Source organism: Phallusia mammillata, chromosome 3 (assembly GCF_965637545.1).
Source record: "Phallusia mammillata chromosome 3, kaPhaMamm4.hap1.1, whole genome shotgun sequence".
Taxonomy (NCBI): domain Eukaryota; kingdom Metazoa; phylum Chordata; class Ascidiacea; order Phlebobranchia; family Ascidiidae; genus Phallusia; species Phallusia mammillata.
Genome location: NC_137254.1, coordinates 20190702 through 20211480, shown reverse-complemented (window position 1 = coordinate 20211480; position 20779 = coordinate 20190702). Strand labels below are relative to the sequence as shown.

The 20779-nt window shown below is 37.5% G+C and overlaps 2 protein-coding genes across 3 annotated transcripts; one reads left to right on the top strand and one right to left on the bottom strand.

Moving 5' to 3' along the window:
- Positions 1 to 63: 63 nt before the first annotated feature.
- On the bottom strand, positions 64 to 19970 carry LOC145217978 (neuronal cell adhesion molecule-like). Of its 2 annotated transcripts, none has more exons than XM_080085379.1 (26): positions 19814 to 19970; positions 18996 to 19113; positions 17817 to 17912; positions 17413 to 17528; positions 17075 to 17226; positions 16296 to 16428; positions 15740 to 15851; positions 15431 to 15556; positions 14774 to 14973; positions 14309 to 14452; positions 13973 to 14102; positions 13566 to 13773; positions 12905 to 13085; positions 12600 to 12704; positions 12149 to 12349; positions 11642 to 11762; positions 11102 to 11289; positions 10515 to 10673; positions 10209 to 10346; positions 9095 to 9230; positions 8077 to 8228; positions 7598 to 7720; positions 6005 to 6163; positions 2400 to 2525; positions 2213 to 2285; positions 64 to 1261 (listed from the first exon to the last, which is right to left on the bottom strand). In XM_080085379.1, exons 1-26 carry the CDS (start codon positions 19890 to 19892, stop codon positions 973 to 975), a joined length of 3765 nt encoding a protein of 1254 aa, XP_079941505.1. In that variant the 5' UTR covers positions 19893 to 19970; the 3' UTR covers positions 64 to 972. The 2 variants fall into 2 exon arrangements, with proteins under 2 accessions (XP_079941505.1, XP_079941506.1); XM_080085380.1 differs by lacking the exon at positions 19814 to 19970 and adding an exon at positions 19248 to 19296.
- Positions 3431 to 5603, top strand: LOC145217980 (uncharacterized). Its single transcript, XM_080085381.1, has 2 exons — positions 3431 to 4068; positions 4382 to 5603. The coding sequence occupies exons 1-2, from the start codon at positions 3687 to 3689 to the stop codon at positions 5026 to 5028; spliced, it is 1029 nt and encodes a 342-aa protein (XP_079941507.1). The 5' UTR covers positions 3431 to 3686; the 3' UTR covers positions 5029 to 5603.
- Positions 19971 to 20779: the final 809 nt, after the last annotated feature.

Sequence of the window (20779 nt, the reverse complement as noted above, 5' to 3'; positions counted from 1 at the left end):
TTTGCACCATATGTCGATAAACCTTGTGAAAGATTTGGCTGCATTTAGACCCATTCAACATGGTGAATATTAGTACGATGTATTTCCATCACAGTAGTTCACAAAGCGTCCAAGTGAGAACAATAAGCCGAGCATAAAATACGAAAACAAAGTTTCTTTACGCACGATTAAAAAGTACGCGCTGTGCAACAATAATTTGGAAACAGAACCACTTAAATCTTCTATGATTCTTTCCGGACAAAAAAATTCAGTTGCAATTGTAGAACACATGTAAATACAATTAACATAGCCCTGTTGTCGCAATTTACCTCACGAAGCGCTCGGAAAAATGTGATGTGATTTAAGTATTTTCTCTTGTTTAGGCTTTGTTTACCTATGGTGAGATGGTAATATACTGTAGCCCACATGTTTTACTAGAAACACATAGGTGCAGATTGTGTTAGTAACGGCAAGTAGCCTAAACTAAAAATTAGTGCAGGTTGTAAAAACGATTCTCTGCCCACTAACATAAAACCATTAAAAACTCTTAATTGTGTAATTTGGATAGCGTTGCGATCTTCAGCCGTTGGTCACTTTGCCAACATATTTAGCAAATAGAAACTTACGTTTAATGTACAATAAATAACACGCAAAAGCAACTTAAAGACAATAATAAGCTGAAACAAACAAAGGACATGATATTGACTGGCTGAAGCTGCTTGATGTGAATTAAGGCCAAACAATCTAAAAGCGGTAAAACTGTTTTGAAACCAGTTTTTGCAAAATATTACGGCATGTAGTTTTTAGAGCATGAAGCGCACTTCAAAGGTATGACTCCAATAAGCAATGCGTTTAACAGAACACTATTGGACTTTGATCAGTTTTAGTTGGGGTTGACTGACGGGCGACCGCTCCCCAGGAACACGGTGACACACAACGCACAATGAAGACCAATTTGCTCTCCATCGCAATTACCAAAGTTCCACGACTGTTTCAGACTGCGTCGCCGTTCTGTTCGCCGGGAGATGTCGCTGCGGAGTTGCTCACACTTTCGCTTGGGATTGTGCCGTATTGACCGATAAACGAGCCGTCTTCGTTGAACTCGCGAGCTTCAGCATCAGCAAAAGCATCGATCGAATCACCACCAACGCTGTCGCCCCTTGTTCGAGCTGCTAAAAGAGGTACACCGTTGGAAGGCGTAGCAGAGGCGTCTCCATTTGATGGGATGTCGGTCGTTTCCTTGGGCGCGAGTGGTTTCTTTATTTCATCGTCTTTCTCGTCACTGCAAGTGTTTTGTGTTATTAGTACTGGTTTAACATACAAATATGCTGTAAGGAGCTATTGATGCGTTGGTTAAATTATAACTTGTGTTACTGAAAATATCCATGCAACTTGTGTCAAACGTAACATTACTTACACGGAAAAATGAGTACAAGAAGGAGAAGCAAAAACGTGCGAAACTACAAAGGGGGTAAGAAACACCTTTGTTTCAAAAACATTCAGTTTTTACCAACATATGTTATTCTTTTAAAATTATACTCGGCCACTTTTTTCGGTTGACTGAAATCAGGCAAATTAAAATCAAACCACATTTTAAAAAAATATAGAACTGTACAGCAACGATGACATATGCAACCAAGGGGCCTGGAATATGAAAACCCCTTTGATGTATTATTAACCAGTAACTAGCGATGTGTGTGACTTTGCATGACCCCAGGCTGGCAACTCAAACTGCTTGTAACGTGTTTGTTATTAAACAATGCAGCGACACATGAATGATAAACTGAACGACAATTCGTGTTAGCAGACAGACAACGGAATGTAACGGCACAATGGAGATTTTACTTACATTTTTCTGAAGTTGGAAAAGCAAGAAACAAGAAATTATAGTTAAAAATTTAAAAAGTAGAGTACCACACAATTGCAGTTTGGGAAAGCTAGTAGCCTAACTTTACATGTTTATGTTCCCGATGGTTATTAGGAACCAGCTTGTGGGGCTAACAACCAGTACTTAGCAACTTCACAGCATTTAACCATGTTTATTCAAACTTAGAAAGCAGGTGGTTACAAGTACTCGAATAAGTTCGTTTAGGACAGGAAAAGCTGAGATTTGAATTGAAGATTAAAATCATTTTAGTTCAACACATGCGAATGCTACTGTGTGTTATTACACGTAAGACAATAGTAACCAGCCGTTTGCTTACAATAAAAGTTACAAAAATATAATACTTACTTATATTCGCCGACTTCTTGGCGGTTTGAAACGTTTGATTCAGTGTCGACAAGTCGACCCTCTTTTTCAGCCACTAAACAACAGTATTCATTAGAAAATAAAATTCGTAGTACCCCGTTAACTTTAAACATGCTAAAACCAACTCTAAAGCAACACATGGTGAGAATTCATATTTAGGTTTGCTTACCTGAATATTTGCCACCTCGCTTTTTTCGCAACAGACAAATTAGAACCAACACAATGACCAGTAAAACAACCAAGGCAATGATTACGATAAACCAAATTTCGCCGGTGATAGATCCTTGATTGATCGCTGAAACGAAAAATAGAATCTTTGTTAGGCCATAATTTGAGACGCTCATTTAACCTCTTAAATGGGATTATCATCCCAAGGCTGCAACCAACTACCGCACGTCTGCATAATGTTTATCTACAAATGCTGTCAAGTGCCATGTCTTATAGCATTAAAAATTGCGTAACGCACGCCCTTAAGGTCGGGTTCTAACTACCAGTTTAAATTCTTTTAACTTCTGTCTGGCACCGGTTATAAAAGTTGTCCAACCACTCAACTAACTGTTCGGCACTTGGCCAAACCCTGATTACGAAGTGGAACCATGTCTCGAAACATCGGTTGTTTGACAGACTGCCCGCAAAACAGAAAGCCGCCTTTTTTCCACAAAAACCGTTCGCTACTTGACTGTCATATCGAGATGAACCCGGTGTCGCTGATAGCCAGGAGCCAATTTCTGCCATCTGTAAATAAACCTACGAAACTGGGCACCAGTGCAAATGCATCAGCATATCTCGAGGGTAACCTACTGCCGCTGTCAGTTTTTCGAAACTATGCGAGCGTTTTAGTACGTGCCGCAAGGTTGGTGAGGCGTAAATCATGTTTCAGCCGCTCTGTCACATGTGACCGCTTTTGCCAGCGTGGTTGAGGTGTTGATTTGCAGGTACAGTTCAGGAAATGTTTAAGTGGTAAAAGCAAAGGTTGCAGAAAATTGCATTTAGAAATTTTTCGTTGCAATTTCTATGCCAGCAGAAAAGTTAAGGTGTTTTTCATTGCTTTGCTGATTCTTACAAGTCGGCTTTGTTTAATGTTGTATAACATTGGGAACACAAATCTATGCTAAACTTGTTGAACAGTCTGCAACTGTGTATGTTAATCCAATGCATGCAAAATACATGCTAATCCAGGTGACGTTCATAGCCATAGCAGACCGTGTATAATTTTTGCAGAACTGTCCATTATCATCCTGTTTTCACTAAAGGTAACATAAAGCTGTAGCCGTGCTGCTTGGAACAAAGAAATCTCTAGATCTTTCTAAATACACTGGAACCATAAGAAAAACACTAGAAGCAAGTCACATACGACCTGTGTCGTGCACTGGCTGGTGAAGAACTTATCATTTTGTCGAATCATTTTTAACCGCCAGGACGCCAAAATCACAAAAATGACTTTAGTGTGGCAGTTATGTGTCTACTGGCATGCTGTTGTAAGACGCATGTAAGCAGCAACATTGCGAGTTGCATTCGTCCACCAGCAGCCCGCAATACAGCAGGAGTAGTCGGACCAAATTCAACAGGGAAATCGCGAGATTTTCAGCTTGGCCTTGTTTTGATACTAGGTTTAGTGGTTGTTGTTTCTGGCAATCACAAAGCTGTTTCACAAGTCCATCAAGCAGTGTTCGGAGCATCACAAAACAGAATTGTGAGGATTTATACAGAAATCGAAGGTTACAAGTACTATCTCTGCACAATGTACCACCATACCAAACACGGGACGTTCGGCGAATTGACACTTGAAGATGCCTTCATGCATACTGGCCCTACAATGGGGCAAGGGAATTGCCAGAGTAAGTGTTGAAATTGTTATCTTTAAACTTACCAGAGTTGGATATAGTTTATTACGGTTTCTACAAGTTCTCCTTTTTTCCAACTGTTTTGTTTTAAGTTCCACGTATTTTTACTTTGACTTTTAAGACCATTGGCCCTTATGCTATCCATCGAAATTATCCGGCCCGGTGTAAAAACGGTTTGGTGGCCCCTGCTCTATAGTGTAGAGTGGTCAAACGTGTGAGCATGAACACTAGGCACGCAGATTTTCTCATTGTTTACATTTCATCCATCTAATTAACAATATTGGGTATTTGTTTTGTTTTGGTGCAGGTAACTTCACGGTTAAATATACCAAAGGCAAATTGAGGATTTCAACTATGAGTCCCAACTCCACGAATCACGCTGTGTTTTTTGAATCAGACACATCAAGCCAAGAGTTGGACATAATTCCAAACGAGCCGTTCGTCAACCAATCATCGTTTCAGACAGACAACAGGAACCAACAACAAAATGTCAGTAAAAATATGTGCAGGCAGTATATAACGGGGTACTTACGGACAATGAGCCTGGACGATATCTACTTCAATAAGGCATGTTACCAGCACGACGACTTTGAGTTTGAGTATCTTCAATGCCCCGATGCGGTTAACATAACGCTGGAAGATCTTCCAGAATTCCGTATACGACTCGACAAAGACGCAATTTATGTGACAGACAATGGCCGTACAGTTGATGTGATACGAAAACGCGGACTCTTTAGGTCCGTTTTAAGGACAGTAAGACCTACCGAAAATTCCAACAGAGGGTCTAAATTGGGAAGTTTACTTATGGGTTCGTGCGACACAAAGAAAAGACTAAAAAACATTCTTAGTCAACTAAAAAAATTAAATTCAAGATTAGAAGAAAATTTCAAATTGTTTATAAAAAGAGAAGTCACAATGTTTCGTTTTGAATCCGCAAGTTTGCCACCAGGGTAGACCAGCTTGCCACCGAAGACCAAAGGGCGCAAGATGTTCATTGTGGATATACGGAGAAAATTCGCTATGGAGGCTTAAGAACACTTGTCCTATTGTGAGAGAGGTCACATGAAGAGGTGAATGGCGGGTCATGAGGTCAACAAGGTTCGTTTGCAACAACTCAAGGTGACGGTGATACAAAGTGGTCATGTTCAAATATTATACGTGTTCTTTATCTGTTTTACAAAACCCATCTTATTTTTATTTGGTCAAATGCAGATGTGACTGCAGTCAATTTGTAGTGTGAGAGTTTTCATTAGTTACAAAAGCACATTAAAAGCAGCTACTGTCTTAAAAACGCACTTTTTATTTCTACCCAGTATATTTTTAAATCAAGTGAATTGCACCGTATCGTAAGTATTAGCTTACTTTCGCATATACCTCAACCACTGTGCTGTACTACAACGCCAAAACGTGCCAACCTTGGATCATGCAAAAACTTTGAAAGAGTGCTGCTCACTATGTTTCTGTTAACTAAGTTTCTGCGCTGTAAAAGAGTTTAAACGCGTTTAAAAAAAATATATTAACAAGCATAAGGCATGTGTCTTGCATTTCTGTGTATTGGATATTGTGGTCTACTGAAGGCCAAAAACTGATTAATTATTGAAAAACAGATGTTCCAAAAACAGAAATTCTGTTGCACTTTAACAGCCTTTGTTTTCATGACTTGACTTGTTTAATTTTGGCCTTCGTGATGCCAGATTTTTGTCGACAAATTTATTACAGTGATAGGTTTTAGAAGTGTTCACTTTTGGTATACGACCTTAACCTTAACCCTAAATTTGAACACTGTGTTGGTATGCAGAGTGCACGTATTGAGTTGCCATTTTGTAAACTGGTATGATTCACTTGATTCAGAATCAAACCCAAAATACACCGAATATGTTATTTCAGATACATTAATACATTGTTAAAATAAAAGAAACTTTTGTCCAACCTGTTCCTCCAATCTCCACCACAACTGGACTTGTCGTACTTTCTCCGTATGGATTTACAGCCACGATCCGCACATAATAAGTGCTAACAGGGTCGAATGATGAAAACGCAACTGGTTTTTCTGTCTGTTCGTTTGAATAAGTTCCAATCCGATTCCATTCTGCACAGACATGCAAAATTATTTACTTCAACTAAACCAAAATTTGGAACCTCTTTATATCATTTTTACTATAGTGGTTCGTTTGGCTTCTTTTGGTTCGAAACAAACTATTAATTTGCAATACGTTTACAAGCATTTGTCCCTAAGTACTAGGTTTCACCCGGGGCATTCTGCGTTTAATTACTTTCTTTCAGTATTTCTCAAAAGACTTCGTTAAAATAATTCGAACAACATTTCCTTTCCTTATCCAAACATGTTTAAACTAAAACCGCGTAAAGCGTTTAAGTAAAGTTCACGTTTCGTGTTTGTGGTTTCGAAATGCCATGTAAAGAAAGTTCAGCAATGAGAAGTTTGGTGTAACTCGTACATAGCATCGTAATCCCAGAAATTTAACGACACCCGGTTTGTGGCTCGGTGCTGATTGTTCATTTCCGTTTCACCTGTTGCACCAGAAGCTTGTGGCTTGACCACCTGTGCATGAAACTGCGTGGTTTCTGGAACTTTCTGAGTGCCTAAAACTGTGGTTTACTGTTCAGGAACTTTCCAGCGAGTACTTGTTTGAATATTTTTGTGTATATATATTGTTTGAATAAAGGCCTAATTGAGATCAGTGTTATTCAATGTCTTTATAACCGATGCTGGGACCCCATGTTCCCTTGTATTTGCTGTAACAATTAAGCGCTTCTTGTACCAGTTCATCGACGTGAATTAAAAATGTTGAGCTAGAAAAATGCCATTGTGAATTTACATATTGCAAGTTGTATTGGAGAATGAAATTGTATTGAAGCGGCGGTGCACATGATACCACGTACACTACAAACTAATCAGACTTAAACGACTTTTGAGGCAAACCCTTATAAATCCCTCGTTACTGTTATGGGGTTTACCGTCCCCAACGCTGCTCCAGATTACGGGTGCACAGTTGAAATAGGGTCGTGAGCCCAAATTTCGTTCATGTAATTGCTATAGTTTGGAATATAAAGGCGTATCCGTTATTTAACGATCAACACAAAATATGAATTTTTAACGTAGTGACTAAATTCTTAGGACGCGCGGCTCTTGGTCATGTATTGTGTATCTCTGCTACTGTTTTTGGTGATAATATCGGTTTGGCTGTGTCTGTTTACATGTTTATGTACGTTATATCTGCAGCAATTGATTACTAACTCCTAACGTACACAATTAAAGCAGGCGGTGAACTGTCATAGCAAACATGGGCATTTCCATTTCACACGGATGTTACTAGGATAAACAAGCCTGTAAAGATCATCAACCAAATGTGCTTTCTCATGTAGCGCTATCAACAGATCACACTGTCTGTGTTTATTACGATAAAGTCGACCCGCCTCTTTGGTGCATTGCCACAAGCCTGCTACTAATGTGTAATGCGGCTTTAAAAGATCACAAAAATTGAAGTCAAAGTCCAAACCTTACCGTTAGAATCTCTTCGGCGGCTTTCAACAAAATATTTGTCGGCTGGCAAACCTTCCGGTTTTTGCCACGTGACTGTGACGTTGGTTTCATCTACTGTAGCATTGAACTTGACTTTTCCGGGAGCTGGAAATGAAAATCGATGTTTTTTAGACTGTTTCCATTTATCAAAATGTCAACAAATGTGGATGAAAACGTAATGCTCTGCAGAACATAATCACGAACTTACGTAAAACTACGACTGCTATTTCACATTTTTAAATGTAAATTTTCCAAAGTTGTCTATCCTTAAAATTACTGTTGACATGTAAGTTCAGTTGAGTTTAGTCGTTTGGTAAAAAAAATTTAGCGACACAAAACTATCAGAAGAATTATCAAACCGAAATAAAATAGCTCAAAAACGTGGAATATTATGGCGAAAAGCGCTGCGTTATGCGCCGTAGTTTACATAAACTGGGCATATGAAAATCTCAAACACAAACCTCCTTCAGGGTGGGTTGAAACTTGTGTTAAAGCTTTCTCTGTCCCCACACCTTTTGCTGTTTTTGCTGCAACTGTAATTTCGTAGACTTTTGCCGGCGAAAGACTTTCCAGTTTTAAACCAGGTTCAAGAAGTTCAATCTCACTATCTTCGCTGTAAAACATGAAACAACATAAAACGAAATTCGTACATCGGTCGAAGGATTCTGGAAGTTGAGATCTTTTAAAATGTTTCTGCTCTGCAACAACAAAGTCTGTGGCTTTTCTGTCGTTGCAACGCTTGTTTTTTACTGATATTGAATCAGCGGTCACAGCGACATATGTTGATAAATGAGGTGACCAGCAACCAATGTATGAAACGTGTGTCTGTGAATTATCTTGTGTAGAAATCAATGTATTAGTGAACAAGGATTGTATAATTTTGCACACGACACCATCTGCAGGTTTTGAACAAAATGCCAAGCTATCAGACGGCAAAACGTTTACATTACGATTAGATCCTAATCCGTTGCTTGCAAGAAAAATGTCGATTTGTTGATCGTGCTTAACGCGGTTTTGCTGCCGCTTTTGAGATAACAGATTGATAAACGATCAACAGTAAAATTGTCGAGTGTTTAAAGTTTCTACTGATTTTTTGCCATGTCATACCGAAAATTCAAACTTAAAATGTCGAAATTTACGACAATATCATTTTTGCGTTTCATAAACTTTTACTGTGGTTTAAAATCATTTACAACAGAAATGCAACAATTCCATGTGCTTCTAGGTTTTTTGGCAAACTTTCGCCGTGAATAAGTTAGGTATTACATACAAAAATCAATCTCATATAAATTAACCATGATGTGAAACTCGAAAAGATATTATACGTGAACTGTTTTGTGGTAACCTAACTAGGCACCAAAACAGCTAGCAAGCGAATAATTATTTAGAATATATATTCGATAGTTGCATTACAGTTGCATAAAAAATCATAAGAACATAAGAATTGTTGTTTACAACTAATATGTCAGCGGATTTTACCTCGTGCTGTTGACAGCTTTGCATGTAAGAACATATCCCGTAATTTTGCCGTTTGGTGTTTTTGGGGAATCCCAGTCGAACATGAGCGATGTTGCAGTTTTGTCAACAACCCGAAGGTTGGAAGGTGCGCCTGGTACTAAAACGGAATTGAACAATAAAAATCGTAAAACAAATTAAGCATTAGTAAGCTACAGTCAGTTTTTCGACCCATAAGGTCTTATTGGTGCAGCTGGTGACAAGACATAGGCCGTATTGTCTAGGACAGTGGTTCCCAACCTTTTTTTGTCGCGACCCAAATACTTACCAAAATTTTGTTTTGTGGCTTCTCGCGACCCACGGATATGCATTCTTACTATTTGGGTTGTATTTTTGTTTTGTAAATCAGGAAAGTTTTTCGAAAATTACTACGCTAGTTTGAAAAATAAAAACATCAAACAAAAATTATTCGTTTTTCCGCCAACTTTAGAGCTGGTTCAAAGCATTATGAGCCACATAACGCTTAACAGTGATCTCACACAACCATTATGACGTCACAAACAGAATAATTCACTATCACGCCAAATAGTCATGAAATTGTTATTGGGAAACAATTCATATCCTTGGGAAATAACAAAATAACGCTACGAAACGTAGATGCTCTAATTGTCACAAAAACTGGCGACCCAACAGAATTTACAGGCGACCCAACTTTGGGTCGCGACCCATAGGTTGGGAAACACTGGTCTAGGATAGTCTTCTTTCCCTCAGCTGCACTGATGAAGACCTTACGGGAAGAAACAGTGTGCACTGTCCGCAGCTTATTTATCGTTTATTGACTTGACACTTTAATCATGCCTTTAACACCAAGACACATGGTGTTAAAACATTACCTAGCGGTTTGTTGTAAGAGGCAGTTAATTTTTGCAAAAACATTGAACAAACACACTGAATAGAAAGAGTGACTTTTTTGAGTTTTCCAAGCCGATTAATGTCGCTGCACTGTTATTACAAAAACTTAAAACTATTTTGTAAATAAACATTGTTCTCACATACCTACGTAAAAACAAAACTAGCACTGGTTGTGAGACATAAATAGTATTCGACCACATAAGTATAAAAGCAAAAACGAACTTACTGCTCTCTGGCGTCTTTATGCGGATAAATTCCGAACGTCGTCCAACCGATTTAGTGTTAAACACTGATACAGCAAACTGATAAACCATATATGGGTCGAGACCAGTTACAGTTGCATTTGTGACATTTCCAACAGTAACTGGAAAAGAACATGGTTTGAAAAAATAATAATTTATTTTATGATTTCAAGTATATTTAGGATAGAATATAGGGCAACATAAACAACAAATTGATAAAAGAAACAACATCTATTGTTTAAAGTGCGCTGAAAATAAAACCGAAATCATTTTCAAGACAAAACCCAAACCTTCGTTCCAACTTTCTCCCGGCTTGCGGTATGAAACAACATATCCCCGTAATTTGCCACGAACATCGACATTTGCAACTGGTTCCCATGACAACCGGGCAATGGTAGGGTTTTTCTCGTCCGTTTCAACTTGAACGTTTAATGGATAGGCAACGGGTGCTAAAAACATGTTTTTATGATTAACACGGCAAAACCACAGTGTGTTGTTGTTGTTGGCAGTAAGAAAACGGTTTTGGTCAGATGTAATTAGGAAATGGGTAAGAGGTTTATTGATGAAGCTTATATATAGTTAAAAACATTTTAAACTGTCACCACAGAGTAATATGGGCATCTGACGCCATCAGAACAAGAGGCTAGTAAGTATACAATATCTTAACCACTGTGAGTCCAAGAGTAGATTTATGGGGGCAGAAACGACATTTTTTGTGTCTTATACTGGATTAAAAAAATGTCATATAGTTGTAGTGTGCAAACACATGTCGTTTAATTGCTACATTTTATTTCACCAATTTTATTCTGTGTGACAGAGGAACTATAAATTTTTGCAGTACAGCAAATCTTTGCAAACAGTCAGAGATATAACTCACTGTCTTCTCCAGAGTATCCAACCTCAACTTTCGGTTCGGGGGCATTCCCGTCGTTGTTGAAACTTTGAACTTTGATGAAGTATTTTTCGTACACAGGTGTTTGTTTTACTTCATACATGGTTGTGCTGCCGTCCACCTCAGCTTTCATCCAAGGTCCATCTCGTGTACAACTTTTCGCCAAGCAGTAGCTGAAACGTGTCAAGCAAATTAAAACTATAACATTCTAATTTAAACAAAATATTTACAAATACGGTAAAACTCGGTTAAACACTAGGATTCGGTTGATCCGTATCTTCGCCTAATTCAGACAAAACTCAAGGTACAAATAAATTGTAATGTGGTGGTATAAGTTAATCGAAATAATCGATGTCGGGCAATCCGGATCTTCGCCTACTTCGGACTTTTTTTGGTTCACGGTTCCGGATTGACCGAAGTTTACTGTACACAGTATGAAAAAAATAATGGACCACACCAAATTCTAAACTGATTTCAGTAAGGCGCTCCATCACATCATAAAGAAAAGCAGAAAAAATACTGTACCTGACAATGTACGCGAATCCCGGTCCATTTTGATCAATTTGTTTGACTGGTTTCCACTTGATCAGCATATTGTCACTATCTGTTCCTTTGCCTGTCACACCAGTGGGATTCAGAACCGGTGCTGAAAATAGTTAAAAAGTGGATAAGTTTTCCACCCCAAAAGAACATTGTTTAGCTGTGGTAAGTACAGCGGTGGAAAAGATCAATATTTCAGAAATTGAGGAACACTATACACGGACTTAAAAAGAAGTTCAATTCAAAAATGTAACTGTCAGCGAACTTGTATATGTAGAATATGTAGAAATCTTGCAGACAAATAAATCTTACTGATTATATCCACAGTGATTGTTGAAACGTCTGCACTAAGATAAATTTTATGTACATATAAGTTCTCCGCATGTTGCGTTTTTAATCATGTAAAAAAATGCTACAAGGGCCCCTGTCCTAATCAAAACATCCAGAGCAAAACACATTCAGACAAATCAAAAATACAATCTGAATACGAACCTCCTGATGGTGTCTGGTATCTTCCTACGACGTTGCTAGTCTTTCCCCAACCAACAACATTTCTTGCAATAGCTCGAAATTGGTAATTTACAAAAGGTGAAAGTGTGACGGCAATACTTGTTTGGTTTGGTAAAATTCCGCTTTTCAATGTTCTCCAAATGCCAGGAGCGAATTGGTTTTCCTCAAACTCAACTTTGTATTCTTTAACACATATTATATGTCATAAGTTTAGGAAACACTTATTTCCAGGTTCAAATCTGTTAGTATTCTAATAGTAGATCCAGCACGTACAAATTCGTTAGCTTTCATATAATAGGATTTACTAGGATTTATGATCATATATTACATGCTGTAAACTATTCAGTTGTGAAGAAAATGTCAAACATATATTAGAGTTTAATTTCTAATTCTAAATTTCAATTCTATTCGCAAGCTCCATAATATCACCTACCTTCTACAGGAGCGTTGTTATCATAGGCAGACTCCCACCTAAAATTTACAACTAAGGGATCAGCCGTTGTGGTGTATTGAAAAAGCAACGGAGCGTTCGGCTTTCCTGGGTAAAGAAAAAACATGTGATGCAGATGAATAAATCATGAACGGATAGAGTTTGTGTTTTTATATTTCTTTAGCTATGACTAGCCTTAGATAACCTACAAATATGAACTTGGCATAGCGTAAATACGTGTTTTATAAATACGTATGGGTTATACATAGGCTTTTTTTCATTCGTTACGTTATGGTTTAAATACGCACCTCGGACGACAAGGTTGATGTTGGTTGTTGCGCCATCTAGCGACGTGTTAACCGAAACTTTGTAGTCGCCCGCGTCATCAAAACTGAGACCGGATATAGTGCACGTGACACCAGAACACACGGGTATGTTATTCTTCTCCCAACGAATTGGTCCAGGTTGAAGCTGGTCGTCAATATCGAGCTGAAACCACAGCAAAATGAATATAAAACGGCAATCACAAGTGATAACATCTTTTTTGTTGTTAAATTTTAGACTAAAATAATCTTTAAAATGCGTTGCATGTAAAATCAACACACTGCCTAAATTTTGAAACGATAAACAATGACATTTTATATTATGACATGAGACCAAAATAGGACAAGACAAAACAAATTTTATTTCGAACTAAATTGATGTCGCGTTTAAAAAACAGCAAAACGGTTAAACCGAAAGATTTGATAGCGAGTTTAATCTACCCGCAATTTACTTGTTGTTTCGGTCTTTTGTTTATATGTTCCATCATTTTTAATGCTGCTAACACTCACCATCACAGCACTTAAAGTTTTGTTAACTACTTCAATTTAATGTTTTTTTACAGGCAACTTGATTTTACATTAGCTACACACAATGACTGTTTAAAATATGTACTAATTTTAAGATTTAAATCTTTTAGAAACAAACCTCTAGTTCCATGGTGACAGATTTTCCGAGTTCAGCATATTGAGTCGAGCCATTGACTGGTGACAAACTAGTCGGTTGTAGAACTTCAAGTATAAAATCGACCTCAGCGTTACCAAATTCGTTGCTTGCCAAACATTTGTATGTTCCAGAATCGGATGATTGCACGGCATTTATCCGTAGAACCGAATTGTTGTCGAACATTTCCATTCTACAAAGTAATGAATCGTGTTAAAGAAATCGTTTTCCTTTAAAGTATTTATATAAACAGTTGTTGTTAAGTTGATTATGAAATTTCATGCAATCATATTTAAAACGACAGCTGTTAGCAGCCATATACGCTAGTCTGTGATAAAAAAAATGCATCAACGACAAATTAGCGTTTCTTTATTATCTGAAAGAAAACAAACCTGTCCACAAGAGGTCGCCAAAAGATAGTGGCTGGGGGGGATCCAAACACGTGACACTCGATGTCAACAGATTTTCCTTCAACTTGTTGATAAACTGCTTTATTGCTATCCAATGGAATAGGGCGGGAGGCTAAAAAAGGTTTTAATATTTGAAACAAATTGGCCTTGTGACACAAAAAACAACTTTTTGCTATATTTTAAATCAAATAACAGTTTTAAATGTTGTGTACCTTTATAACTGTTTGCCTTATATTTAAAAAATACATATATACGACCCTTTTTGCAAACAGGTAAAGAAAATGAAAAAAAAATCAACAAGAAAATATTTTCACTTACTTAAAACGTTGACAAATGCCTGTTCAATCAACGTTCCATGTGTATTCTTTGTGACGCACTGGTAAACAGAAGAATCAGAAGATTTTAAATCCCACAGTCGTATAAGGTTCGGTGAAACGTCACGATTTGTCATTTCAGGTGCCTCTGTAAAATATCAAACTCCATATTACACAACATTTAGGATTAGTGGGAAAAGTCTTTGAAACATCGAATACGTTTTACCCGCTATCTTAAAGTCTTATTTTTCTCTTTCTGACTTTTACATCTAAGTTAATAAAAAAACTTTTTTTTATGCATATTTGAAGTTTGTAACATATGATAACGTGATGAGATGTCATTTACTAAAAAAAAAAAAAAAAGATAAAAAGAAGATAGATAAAAAGATAAAATAGGCATCTGCATTTCGTGCTAAATTTGATTAACAGATTGAAAAGCGAATGGTTTATTATCAACACAACTGCTCACCATCAATTGGAACACCATTAATCCTCCATGACGTGGTTGGAGTGGGAAGACCTTCGACGTCACATCTAATCTCAACACTGCCACCTGGTGTCTGTACCACGTCACGAGGCTTGCTCTCATCCGACGCAAAAAACGGCCTGGACTGAACCTGGACGCTAGTGGTCGCTATTGCACTACCCAAGTAGTTTGTAGCGGTACACCTTAAACAAAACGTGATCTGGTAAGGTACAACGTTCAGAGTTTTACACTAGGTGAGAAAAGTTGTTTAAAAAAGAAATGCTCCTATACGACAGGCTGGATATATTATATTGTTTGTATGTCTCCTGTGTTTCTTTGGTAGCAGTTTTACAAAATTAGTTGTAACATTTTAAAAATCTCGTATAAAAAACACTTTTTATTACGAACATATAACTTCGTTTCGTTTCAGCGGGGCACTTTTTACACACACAAAAGATCAAATTTAAGATGTAAAGAATCGATTTTGTTTTACAGCTTATCATTTATTGGCTCGATGCTTTTACACTGATTTTGTTTTGTTCCGTAAGTTGTAAGTTAAGTTAAGTTTAGATTTAGGACAAGCGCTTAAACTGTTTTTTAATTACCTTATTCTATATCTGTAAATATAGTGCAAAAATCTTCAAATTTCGTTTTTATTACCTGTAATCGGCATCGTCGCTGTATGACGCGTTTGTAATCACAACAGTGTGACCAGAATCTTGAACCGTGTATCGGTCAGTTGGCCAGTTACCTGATAGTTTGGACCATTCAATTGTTGGCGTTGGTCTGAAAAATGAAACAACAGTTTGATTTTAAAGGTCGCTTGAGTTAAATGATCTTTATCGCTTCTGGCTATTTAGCAAACAAACTGTCTAAAATGTGTAGCGCAAAATGAAAATCGTTTTTCATACATTTAAATGCAAGCAAAACCGTAGCATCACACAGCAACCAAATTATAAAATATCTTACTTTCCCGTTGCGGCACATTTTAATGTCAAGGTGTCGCCCTTGAGTTGGATTTGGGGTTCTAGGCTGTTAGAAGGAGAAATAATCGCAGGTTCTCGATCAGGAACTGGGTTGGCTGTTTACAAAGCAAATACAATTGGTTATTCAGTGTAACTGCGTACATTCCCAAATACGGCTATAGCAGCAGTGGTAACCTATCCATTTTACTCCGTTTAATCGGCTTTGAAGGGGGGTAGAAAGATCGGTTAGTGGTTATCCCGAAGACGATTGATTGGGCGATATGAAATATTCATGCAAATTCGTGCGTCATATGGAAGACGCAGCGGCGTTCTAGAGATTTTAATGCAGACTGTGTATTCCTATGAGAAAAGCTAATAGAAAATTCCGCCAAACATAGCAGTGATTTATGAACACGGCACTGCACAATCTGAACGATGCTTTTCTCATGCGTTCATAATTTAACTCATCAACCTATCGATTTTACATCGAAGCCAGCCCCACAAAAGAAAAGAAATATTAAGGCATGTAGGGCTACATTAAACGTTCTTATTTGACTTACCTTTGTCTACTTTTAGTAAGTAATGTGTACCATCGGTAGATTTGCGAGTTGCCAAATCTTTTACGATGCAGTAAAACTCAAGCTTGTCGTCATTCGCAATAACATTAGCGAATACCAGACCGCCTTCGGATGTCTGAAAACACAAAAGCAGTTTTATACAACAAAGGCACATGAATGAACTAAACAGGAGCTTAAACTTAAACACTGTAACTGTCCATAAATAGGTGGATTCTTAATGGGGACAACGCCCCTTGTAGAACAGCAATTTGTATGGATATGTCGTTATCGATATTCAGCATGAACGCCAAGGGCAAATCATACTACCTTATATTATAAATAAATCATTTCCCCAAAAGGAAGCAATAAACAAATTTTTGTGTTTTTTCAACAAGTTGTTAAATTTACATTCGGGATTTTATGTGTTCAGATGAACATAAATTCATAACTGGGATCAGCCCTGGGATTGTATGTGCTTACGTTGTGTACTATTGTTATAGCAACAGATTTGAGAACAAAATTATATCCGCTACATATGTGTTGGATAACCAATAAAAGTAAAATGCCTAACAGTTAAAACAAACACGACGGGGTATCCTTTGCTAAACTGCAAACTATATTTTCATCAGGCCACTAGTTTTTTTTCTAATTTCTTGATGTTTTACCATTTTCATGCATAAAACGTGATTTCACGCACAACTGCAGTTGAAACAAAATTTAACAAACACAACAAGAGTCACATATGACAGTTCCACGTGATTTAGGGATTCTGATTAACTAACCTGTGATACCCGGTCGGAAAGCGTGAATCCGGGTTTGTTGAAGCTCCAGGTAATAGTCTGACCAGCATTGCTATCGAAGTTGCATTTGAATTGGAGCGATTCGCCTACTCGTGGTGTCAAACCTACATCTTGTGGTTGTTGATAGGGCGATTCTAGCGAAATGATATAGGATCACATTTTAAAGTGATATATTAACGTCTTCACATTTTCTAAATGTACTAGACAGGAAAAATTATAACCAAGGCAACAAAACGAACCTAAAACTTATCAGTTTATTTCATATTTATCACAACTGCAGAGTGACAAATGACCAAATATTTAGGAATAACTGAACGTACTTGCAGCTTTTAGAGTGATTTCGTTTGTCATGGCGGTTCCATAGTCGTTGGTAGCAAAACATTGATATATGCCTTCATGCTCACTCAGTTCCTGTTCGGATAGCTTCTCACTTCCCCTATCAGATAATAAAGGTTTTCAAAGCATGAATTGTCGTAAGGCAGGACCTGCTCTCTTTGGTAAGTAAACACAATATGTTTCCTATTTAAATGCTTGACGAACAACGGTAAGATAATTGTACAAACAGCCCGGCTTTGAAAAGATGAAAAAAAAATTCGCAAATTTCGTCTTAAATTAAATGGCTATGTGAGATCCCTTTAAATTACAACAAAATTGTATTTACCATTTTAAAGTCAATCAAATTTCCTTTGCAAACAAAATACAACAAATTTTAATGCGTCCTTACATAAATGTTATTGTTCCGTCTGTTGATGACATCACAATACTATTGTTTCCAGACTTGGCCACCGCGAGCGGATTTCCGTCTTTTTCCCACCGATATCTGTTAATAAAGTTGCTATTAAGCCATTCCGGCAACTTTTTTGCCCAAATAACAAACATGTTCTTTGAAAATCCACCCAGTTGACAAAAAGCAGGTGTGTTTCGTTTTTTTTTTTCATTATTACTTTTTTGTAAAAAAGAGCACCCAGACATTAGGTCGACTGACGATTCAAAAACGTGGACTTTTTAACAATTTTAAATATAGAAGTGAATAAAATAATTCTACTTCTGAATTGTTCTACCAACCGGATTGTAAGCTATAGTAAGCAACATAACATGCAAGGTGTTCTGTATGTAAGAATCGATAGTCAAAACAATCGATTTTATAACAAAGGCAGGTGAGTGTGGCCTCAGACGTAGGCAGACGATATTTTGTGTGTGCACAGTTTCTAAAATAGTCTCTTAATTTCATAATAGTTATGCAACACCCCAATTTTATAATAAAGGGTGGGTTACGTAAAACCCAATTCTATGATTCGCCAGGAATACATAGTACATACGTATGAGGTTAATCTGTTTCTCATATAATCAGTGAAGCGTTGTTTAGTTTTGGCCACCTTTGGTCGCTTTACTTCCAAAATATTACCACCTTTCCCACGTGGCTAAGATAGCACGGGGAATGAACAGGGTTTGTTTTAAACTCGTGTGCATAGCTAAAAGTAAACAGCGACGTCTACTCAAGAGCAAACATTTTACACACATGGCAAGGAGCAAAGCATTGTTGACTGGTTAAGTGAGCGGTTGGGTCGAGTGAAGTGGCATCTTTAATACAGCAAGGCTGTTTGGCCAGCCGTGTAGGAAAATTTACCCTATGGGACATTTTCAAAACCAACAATGTCATGAAGCATTTTTTGCTTCAATATCACACAGCATTCGTGCACAAATAAATTGGAATAGAACGTTTGTTTTAGGGCTTTGTTTTTTATTCACAGCACTTTCGAATTGTGTTTTAGCATGGCTGGTTGCGCCCTAGATACATCTTGTGCCTAATACGTAGTTTGTGCTTAGCCGATGTATTTGATTCAACAACCCACACAACATATGAAAACTAACAACCCCTACAATCGACAGAAATAAAACTTACCCATCGGTTGTTGAAACTTCGGGCAAAGCATCAGCAGCACATTTCAGTACAATCCCCACCTGGCCGATTGCATACGTTATCTCATTGGGTTGTTGAGTTATTCTCGGGGGCCTCGGAACTAAACAAACAACAGCAACTTCAAATGTGCAAGATAGTTCATACGTCTCTTGCACTAAATTGCGATATATCACACATAGATGATAAAACTATTATGAAACAAAAAACAATAACATGTTGCAATGGATAACTTACTTGTAGCCTGCACTGCTCCCAGTAAGCAAAACATATAAGTATTATGTTACCATTGTTGCTTCAGTGTTTAAAAATTTCAAGTTAGGTTAAAGGCGCAACATGCAAGTCCCTTTTAATCACACGTGGCATGTAGTGGCATTAATTGCATCGACTTTTTGCCCTAACAAGGATACAAAATAATTTCCCGACGGAATGTGACAGGCTACAGCTGCAATGACTATTGTGACGTTGGAGGTGAAATCGATCCCTGAAGTACGTGCTTAATTTGATATGTGAGAAGTACCTATGGTTTGATATTATCTCATATATATTTTTATAAAGGATGTTTTAATGACCCTACCTGTAAATAGAGACGGAGACAAATACTAAAAAGACATAAATTTTATGTGGGAATTCAAAAGATTTTATTGTTGGTTACACAACATGTGGAAATAAATTACCAACATGTCTCGTTCGACGACACTGACGTTTGAAAAGCTGTAACCATAAAACCGAACAACTTTATGAGACAATAAATATGTAGTCTTATATTTACAGTTCCCTTGTCAAACGCACAAAAATCTTACCTTCTGGGGGGATTTCAATCGACGCTGCATAACTAAAAAGTATACAGAAGATGGTGCAAATTGTTGCACGAAACTTCATCTTCAAAAGAAGCCTAAATCAATTATAATGAATTAACTACTAGCTTCAAAACAACCTATGCTCTGCAAAACACACATGTATCCAATAACTGCCAGCGTTATCAAGCCATTATACAATGGCTGGCCAGACAACTCGCATCAAGTTTAAACGTTTTGAGTGTACTTGTACTTTGGGCTGCGTTTACAAGTGCCTAATCGGTACTTGTGTGCACAGAGCATTTGACATTACATCAGCACGTTACTAAACTGACATATATTGTGAGTTGGTGTTCCTTATCTAGGCTAAAACAATCTGAATTACAACTGCTAAAATTCCTTTACGCTTCCTACGGTGTGGCAGCATTTTTTTCAAAAAACGTAATCCTGTTTTACAATTACAAATTTTGATGAGTGTGGTTGCTGCGGTAATACAATGCCAGAAAACGGCTGCTCGCAAACTCCAAACACAGGTGAACACGCGAGCTTTACTTTAAATTTTCGCTTCAACAAGTGCATTCAAATGTTCGATGTCGTTACGAAAGCCCAAGTTAAAAAATGCCCAATAGTCCACAGAAAGAACGAGATGTAAACGGGCTTGGTTTGGCATAGACCTAAATATTGATTGGGAACGGTTAAGCCAGAAAGGCAAGTCAATGAACATGCATTATTTAGCTTTTTAGGCCAGTCGGCAAATCGTTGCTTACTACAAATAGAATGGGCTTTATTCAATCCCTTCCCTTACAACGGTCTACTGCTGGTAAAAAAACAAATTTGCTTCAGTTAAATCTTTCCTGTAGACTACTGAAAAGTTATTTCAAGCTCTGAAACGGATTTATAGCTGTACCCATCCTTTTATTTGCATAAGGTCTCTAAGCCCAAGCCCGAATGGGAAACGTCATCATTCAGACT